This window comes from Ursus arctos, unplaced genomic scaffold, assembly GCF_023065955.2.
Source record: "Ursus arctos isolate Adak ecotype North America unplaced genomic scaffold, UrsArc2.0 scaffold_36, whole genome shotgun sequence".
Lineage (NCBI taxonomy): Eukaryota > Metazoa > Chordata > Mammalia > Carnivora > Ursidae > Ursus > Ursus arctos.
The window spans coordinates 8472267-8480960 of record NW_026623050.1 but is presented as its reverse complement, the minus strand read 5'-3'; the positions used below and the strand labels follow the sequence as shown (position 1 = coordinate 8480960).

The 8694-nt window shown below is 38.6% G+C and overlaps 1 protein-coding gene across 4 annotated transcripts in view; it reads right to left on the bottom strand.

The window, feature by feature from the left end:
• Window positions 1-1268: 1268 nt before the first annotated feature.
• The window catches only part of SNAP23 (synaptosome associated protein 23), a 33706-nt gene continuing 26280 nt past the window's right edge, over window positions 1269-8694 (bottom strand). For all 4 annotated transcript variants that reach the window (XM_044392474.3, XM_026479918.4, XM_044392473.3 and 1 more), the window contains 3 exons: window positions 5484-5642; window positions 3794-3938; window positions 1269-2601 (listed from right to left, as the gene is read on the bottom strand). In XM_044392474.3, the coding sequence (XP_044248409.1) occupies window positions 2536-2601; window positions 3794-3938; window positions 5484-5642 (370 nt within the window). In that variant the 3' untranslated portion in view covers window positions 1269-2535. The remainder of the gene's footprint in view (window positions 2602-3793; window positions 3939-5483; window positions 5643-8694) is intronic.

Below are 8694 nucleotides of genomic sequence, written 5' to 3'. Positions count from 1 at the left end.
TAAAAGAAAATGAACAAACAAATAAACATTATATGTGAGGGGGAAAAAAAGATCACACAACAAGTAAGTGACTAAAGCAAAATTTGAAACCGGGTGGTCAAACTCTAGAGCTTGTGTTAACCACTTTCAGTAACTACCTTTCAAAAGTAATGGAAACAAGTTTCTAGACAATGTTATAGGAGAAAACCAGAAAAGGCTTTAAGTCAACAGCTTGTATTAATAGTGCTTCATGGACCTAACCTCTATGGCTTCATCCCTCTTCTTTCTCAGTAGGAGAAGCTTTGGAAGAGTCTGTAACCTGGGATCCATAGATTGGCTTTCAAGACCCACCGATGTGTGATTCTTACGTGTGATTCTTATTTATGCGTGATTCATGTTTGTGTTTATCCATTTCTCTGGGGAGATAGGCTGTGTTGTCTTTCATCAAATTCACAAATGGATTCTTGACCCCAAAGACCTCCACCCAACAGAGAATAGCAACTATAATTTATTTAAGCTCTTACATTTGTTGGGTGCCGCTCTCAGTTCTTTACACGGCATCACCACACTGACTTTTTGTGACAACTCTATGGAGGAGGAATTATTAATCCCCACTTATAGACAAGGACATTGAGGCACAGAAATGGGCTTACAGCCTCAGTTAGCAAGTGGCAGAGTGCAAATTCAGACAGTTGAGTGTCTTAGCTTACACTTCTAACCAATTATATTGTGGGGGCAGCATTTTGGTATCCTCAGAACGATCGCCTTTAGTCATAACATAAAAATGTTTAATGTTCTAAGTAAGGGCATGTAGGTATAGCACAATCCCCAATGTTTTATACTTCCTCTCTTTATACATTTACCACCACCTGCCACACTACTCCTTTTGGCATGGAGCATTTCTGTTCCAGAGGGCCTGATTGAATCTCACACTCAATATTTTCCTCTTCAGCCTATGAAAGTCCTCATGTTTACAGTATCTTTAGTAAGTGGGTTGTAGTTCTAGCACATAAACATCCTTTCAATCATTAGTGTATTAAAGCTCAAGTGAGTAAGAGACTAATAATAATTAAAATGAACCTCATGACAAATCGTAGTAAGAAAAGTCCTGTCAGTATTTCCAATAAAAAATGAGAAAGGTGCTAAAGGCAGCTTTACATCAGAGTGCTTCTTGATTTATGGACCTTTGCTTTATTCAATTTGTTAAGAGCTGATGAAATTATTGCCCCTGAGCCCCCGCCAAATAGTCACAGAAACAGATTACCTATTTGAAAGAACAATCCCACTAGTTAGTTATAAAATTTAATTGTAAAGCTCAAGCAGTGGTTATTGGTCAAACGAATCCACATTAATACCTTGAAGCGTGCAGACAACAGTTCTTAAATAAAGGTGACAAATACCAATCAGATTCTTATAATACTGTTCAGGATCTAAATAAACGTGATTCTGGACATAATTCAATCCATAAGGCTAACTGAATGATAGTGCAATCATCAATAATTAAACCAAAGGCATAATTTTCCAAATCACTTTTAGTTAAACAGAATAAATTCTAGCTTTTTTAAAGTCTGAAGCTACAAAAAATTCAAAGCAATCTAACTATTTTTCTACCTGAGATCAAAACAAGTTTCTTTTTTTCCTATCTAAACATAATTCTTGACATTGAGGTAAATCTGAATTCACGTAATATACTTTGTCAAACTTTTCCAAAAAATTTTAAGCCCTGCTTTAGAGAGAAATTCTCATGTTACACATACCTATTTACATATCTTTTCTTCAAAGACTAATGACAGATTTACGAGGTTAAAGGCACGTAATGGGACCATGATACTACTACTAAGTGAAAATAAAAAGTCATTCATTTATACAAAGTGTTCCTGTACGGTGCAATATGAAGTGCGATCACTGTCTATGTACATACACAAATCACCAAACGTTCAGAAACTAAGCCCACTTTGAGAAAAGTCATTCTGTTATTTTGGAGCAGAGGTTGCCAAGTTGTGATGTGTAACAAAAATAGTGTGTCTAAAAGCTCCAATGCCAAGCATTAGCCTAAACCGGCAACTTAAATTAACTGCAACTTAAATTAAAAATTAAACCCAACTAGATCTTTACTGTGGCTATGCAACTTTTGCTTTGAGGCCTGCAGGTTTTACTGAGGTAAGAACCTCTTATCTCTTGCCTCTCCTCCTTGCGCTCCCCCTGCCTCTAGCTTCCTCTTCATGGCTGTCTTTGGCAATGCTTCCAAATCTTGAAAGCAAAAGAACCTGCTAAAGTAAATGAGGAAGATGAAAAATAACACTATATATGATGTACAAAAACCAATCTAAGACTATCAACCGAGAAAAAACGATACTAGAAGGAAGGCTGAACGGTAGTGTACCCTCGAGGGAAAGAGAACATAAAACAAAAGGGGGTCTGTACTCCCGGCCCTTCTTGCACACTACCTCCTGATTTAGAAGAGCATGGAACCAAAACGTCAAACTCTGAAAAGGTAATGACTTTGAAGGACGAGCTAGAGAAGTGAATACATGATAAAGAAGTACAGCAGCAGCTTTAGCTGTCAATGAGTTTCTTTGCTCTGGCATTGGCAACGTCAATACGATCTTTGTTGGTGTCCGCCTGAAAAAAAGAAAAAGGTATCAGCATTGTGTTACAAGGTAAGTTGCTCTAATCAAAGGTCAATCTCATATACCTGTAGTAAATGACACACTGAGAAAATTCAGGAAACGAAGTCACATTACAAAACTCATTTTGGGCAAGAAGAGAGAGAACATGAAATTCGTTTGGGAAAACCAGGAATATAAACATGATGAAGGTATAACAGAAGAAACAGAAGAACTTGCCAGTATCTCATGAACTCTGTAACATGGTTTCATAGTTTAACTGGGATGCATCTTACAATCAATGGCATTTTTGATACAGTGAAATTAAGAATGCTCTCTGCTGTAGATCTGGGCATTGTGGGAGTCCCTTGAACTGAATCATAGAATCTTATCTGAGACTACTCTAGGTCTAACCCAGAGAGACTGAAAGAACCTTCCCCAAGATTTTTGTACACGTGTTACCATCCACATCAATATCTGAATTAAAAAGATGGGTAATATGTAACCCACAGGACAGCTTTGAAAGCATCTTACGAACCACTGTTTGCCTCCATGAAATCCACCATTAAGGGATTCAACAGAGCTAAGCTTAAAAACTCACCCCATCCTTTAAGGGACACTGAGATTTTTAACAAAATAACAATAACAAGAATGGCTTTTAGACATGGCACATCCAAACACTGAACACAATTTCACTTTCAGTATCTTTTATATCATGTGAAGTAAAATAAAAAAAACAGCAACTCCATTTTTTCTTTACTTCACAGGACACTGTTTTGTGCATCCACTCCACAAGAACCATTCTGCAGAACTGATTTTCACTTACTGACTCATGAGATGAGGATTGAGGAATTTACTAATTTGTTAGTCACAAAATAAAACTCCAAGAGCTAACTCATTCATTCAGGGGAAAAAAAATGTAGCCCTCCCAAAGGTTAGAGTAGACACTAAACTTCATGTGTGAAATTTTAAATAAAACCACGTCATTCTAAGGTCTTGGTTTCAAAATGAACCAACCGCCATGAGCAACAGATAGGAGGACCTGGCCATATTTTTCAATGTGTTATTAACTGCCAACTCATCAAAACTGTAAGACCTGTGAGGACAGGATCTTCTCTTACTGTTCTCCCCCAAAGTATCAAGCACAGATGTCCAGTACTAAAACACTGTGGGTGTCTCAAATTCTTGTGGCATGAAGGAGCATCTACCTTTTCTGTGATCCGGTCTATTTGTCGATTTTGAGCTTCGATCTCATTGCCCATGTCCAGGGCCATGTTTTTTAGGTTTCCTAGGATACTGCCCACTTGAGTCAGGTTCTCTTCCATCTCATCTTCTCTGGCATCATTAGTTATACTATCACAAAAAGACAGTTAATTCAGTACTTTTTGGTGAATTATAAAAACAGACTAAATCTGGATTTAGTTTTCATAAAAATAAGTAGACAAAATGACCTCAGCAAGTGTTAGACCCATGGGAATGTAGGTTACCATTCTTGGAAAACATTCTATAGTAAAAACTGGAAGACTGACCAGAGAGAACACAATGTCGTAAAGCCATGTAGAAGAAAAAACAACTCTAGAATAATGGTTCTCAAAGAGTGATCACAGCATCACCGGGTAACTTATTAGACATGAGAACATGCTAATTCTCACACTCCACTACAGATCTACTGAATCAAACTGGAAGTGGACCCCAGCATTTATGTCTTAATAACCCCCCACGTGACTCATGCACACTAAGTCTAAAGAACCACTGCTGTAAAACAGGTTGCAAAACTCTGGCCCAAAGGCCAAAACTGGCCTGCGACCTTATGGAGTTATTCTTAGAAAATATATTATAAACCTTTAAGGAGTGATTGTGGAAGCAGCTGAAACATCAGCAGCGTTCCTGTTCTCGGGCTGTTGAACGAAATGGCCTGGTAGGAGCAGGATCCCATGATCCCCAGGGGCAGGGCATAATAAGTTAGGAGCTATTAAAGAATGTAACTCTCAGTCTCGCCTTTCTGCACCCGGCGATTGCCCGCCCAAACATCCCGCTTCTCCCTTATCCCATGACTGGCTCCCCGCGTGCCTAAGCACAGGGGAAAATGCAAGCCTGCTTCAAGATATTTGCCATTCCTTTGTACTCCTTTCAGCTTGGAGGCATATGTCCTTGCTTTTCTGATAAAAAATAAAATAAAAGCTATGTGCAGGATTCAGCAGCTGCTGCTCTCCCTTGTAGAGGCAGCCCTGCACGGCCACTCAAACTGATGTCTGAAAACTTTATTTCAGTGTGCGACGACACCACCTGATTCTGTAAATAAGGTTTTATTAAAAAACAGCCACGCTCATTTGCTTACGTATTGTTTATGGCTGCTTTCACCCTACAACAACAGAGTTGAGTAGCTGCAACAGACACTAGCCTGCAAAGTCTGGAATATTTACTGACTCTTTACCATTATCTTTATAGGGATCTGGCCAACCCCTAACTCCAGATGACAAATTTTTCTTAAGTAGGCTCCACGCCCAGCATGGAGTCCAACACTGGGCTTGAACTCACGACCCTAAGATCAAAACCCAAGCTGAGATCAAGAGTCGGACACCTAACTGACTGAGCAACCCAGGCACCCCTGCATGTTACATTTTAAAACACATTCTCCTATTTATAGAAGTAAAACATGCTTACTTGGGTAATTTTGAAAGTACTTTTTTGAAAAACATAAAGAAAAGTTAATCCATCAATGAAAAGTCAATAACACAGTCAACATTTTGTCAGAAGGCAGATTTTAAAATGCATTTTTCAAATGGAATAAACACTATTTCTCATTGATGAGTTAGGGTTCCTGTGTAACAACACCCATCCTCCTGAGTGAGGCATTCATTTAGGAAAGGGGTAAAAACCCAGGAGGAGCGGGCGTACCGTTTAATGTATCCACCGCTAGCTGCTCCGGTGGCTGGCTGTTGAGGCTGACCGTTTGTCACCCGGCCTGGCTGCTTAGCTACTACATTGCTAGGAGAGTTGTCTCCACCGTCTCCCCATGTTGTCTTGTAGGCCTTACCAGACTCAAAGTTCTTTGTCCTATATAAGAGTCAGGAGTGTAGAGAGATACAGAAAAATAGGAAGGGAAGAATTGTAATTATTAGTGCTTTTTACCGTCAGGATGACCCTAATGTCCTCAGCATAAAAGCTACGTACAGCGAGATCTAGATTAGCTATGCTCCGTAACAATATGGTATATGAAAAACATGCATTGTGTAAGCCCACTGACTTTAAACATTTTTTTAAAGGTTAAACTATTTCCCCAAAATGTTCACCAAGCAGTTAGCAAATAGCAAATTATTTGACTTTTCGGGTTCCCCTAGCCTTTGACAGTCTTCAGAAAATAGTGGATACTAGGAAAAACATTCCTTAGGAGAAGTGTTCTTGGGATGCCTTATGAAGTTCCTTGGAGGGATCTCACAAGTTGACGAGGATGGAAGGGAAAGAAGGCTGAGTGGGCAATACTCAGACCCCAGGTGCCCACTTATTTGAACCAGAGCAGATTCAGCTGATTCAGTGTTTTAAAGTTAGAATTTTGCATTACATTTAAAAAAAATCATGAAAGAAAGGCATGAATTATTTCCAAATTGAACAGCCAATGATAACTATGTTGGTCACATTGGCCAGTTACAAATCCCTTGATTTAGGCCTTTTTCACTTAAGATTTTACTTTTCTTCCTTTAAAAAAAAAATGATCCTAAATCCAGGCCTCTTAAAAATAAAAGTATTGGGGCGCCTGGGTGGCACAGCGGTTAAGCGTCTGCCTTCGGCTCAGGGCGTGATCGCGGCGTTATGGGATCGAGCCCCACATCAGGCTCCTCTGCTATGAGCCTGCTTCTTCCTCTCCCACTCCCTCTGCCTGTGTTCCCTCTCTCACTGGCTGTCTCTCTGTCAAATAAATAAATAAAAATCTTTAAAAAAAATAAATAAAAGTATAAACTTTAGATGTAACTGATATAGTCAAAGCCAGAATTTTATCCAGGGATTTACTACTCAAACTGGTAATAATGGCAAGAAAAAAAAAAAGCCTTGTAAAGTGACTTTTAAGTGACTGTTACAAAAAAACACACAAAACTTTTTTTTACTGATTATTTGGCTAGGACGCTTTTCCCTCACATAATTTTAATTTTTATTTTTCTATAAACAAATAGTAGTATATAGCTATAATATTGGTCTCTGATTTATTCCACATAATGTTAACAAGGAAGTTTTAAAACTGCAAAAGCAGAGGAGATATCTTATGATAACAGTAGCTCCTTCCCTAATAGACGTAAGGATTCCTCATAGCAAACCTAGAATCGGATCTTAACCTTAATCATTAATGCTACAGAAAGGGTACTACTACCTTTTTTATAAGAGGTACTGAAAAAGTAAATATATCTATGAAAACTGAAGAGCTACTCAAAGTGCCTTTCTTGGTTCCACTTTATGTTCTCACATTTCCTACTTGTGCTACTATGTTTAATTAATTGATCAATTTATTAAGAAGCTGTGTTAAATCTGTCCTGGAACAAGGTGGGATATACCTTTCTTAAATGAATATTTATATATAATTGTCTGTTAGTTTGATGGAACCCATTTACATGTATTCTTTGTTAATAAGGTAAGTTCTCAAATTCCTAAAGCAGAGGAATACCTAGTAAACAAAATAAATAGCATGTAAGTTTATCAGAAAGTTAATAACCAGAAGTATTAATAGAAGTAATCTAAGTGCAGCTTTTATCAGTATGTCAGATTGTAGAGCAGGTCAAAGAGTGAGGGCTGGGATTCAGAAGTCACTATGCAAACAACATGATGTTTCTGAGAGTCCTAGTCCATAAAGAGTAGACCGGGACAGGGTCTGCCAGCTCCTGGGCTATCCAGGAGTATAGACATGCTCCAATCTCCTCCTCACCCTTAAGAGATAAGATCTGAAATTCCTTTAGGTTTTGGGAATTCTTCCTTCCATAACTAGATAAAGGGGCTTAGGATGCAAATGAATTGTTTTAACATATTATGAATGAGTTTCAAATTAAATCATGGTCTGTATTATAAACAAGGAATCAGAATGGTTATCAAATCCTTCTCTCTTATTTAAGAGGACTGGATCCTAGAAGATGTTCTCTTAATAGTTAGGGGACAAGGTATAAAAAGCTGACTTTGATTTTTTCTTTTTACAGCTTTGTATTGGGTTGTCATGTTTACTTTCAAATGAGCTGGGGAAAAAAAACCCTGCACTTTTCTTGTGCAGTTATGACATGTTCTGCGTGTGTATGAAGAGTTGATTTTTAAATGGTGCTCATTTTGTATCTTTATCCACATGACTGCTCCATGCCTCTTTTAGCACGTGCACGCTAGGTAATGCCTTCCAGTTTACCCTGCCACTTGCCATCACCCTAGAGTTTGTCCCACCAAGGTGGAATACCCTTAAAAGTCGCCTGTTTTTTAAGGAATTGTCAAGTAGCTGCCCATCTAGTAATAATGATGATTTTAATCTTGTCTTCCTTCAAAGGGCCTTAAATGCTTTTTTTTTTTTTTTTTAACGATTTTATTTATTTGTGAGAGAGAGAGAGAGCATAAGCAGGGAGAGCAGCAGGCAGAGGGAAAAGCAGGCTCCCTGCCAAGCAGGGAGCCCAATGTGGGACCTTGGGATCATGACCTGAGCTGAAGGCAGATGCTTAACCTACTGAGCCACCCAAGCATCCCAAAAGGGTCTTGAATGCTTTAAAGGTAACATTTCCCAAACCCGACTGAGCACAAGGCAACCTGGAGGCTTTTGAACACACAGATGCCTAAGTTACACTCTGAAAATTTTGCTCTAGTATGTATGGGGTAGAGCCCAGGAATCTTTTATTGTTATTATTGTTTTATTTAAATTCAAAAGCTCACTTAGCTTCCCAGCCAGGGAAAAGAAACACCGTCTAAGGGCCTTCCAATCTCTTGTAGAAGGAGTATTTTAGTTACTCCAGTAGTCTACCTTAGTATTTGTATATACTGGGACGCTGAGAAATTAATCTGGATGAAGCAAAAGTACACACCAAGATTTTTCTTTTTTTAAAAGACCACAAGATTTGTAGTACATTGACTTGAATCCCAATCCTAGACCTGTCAT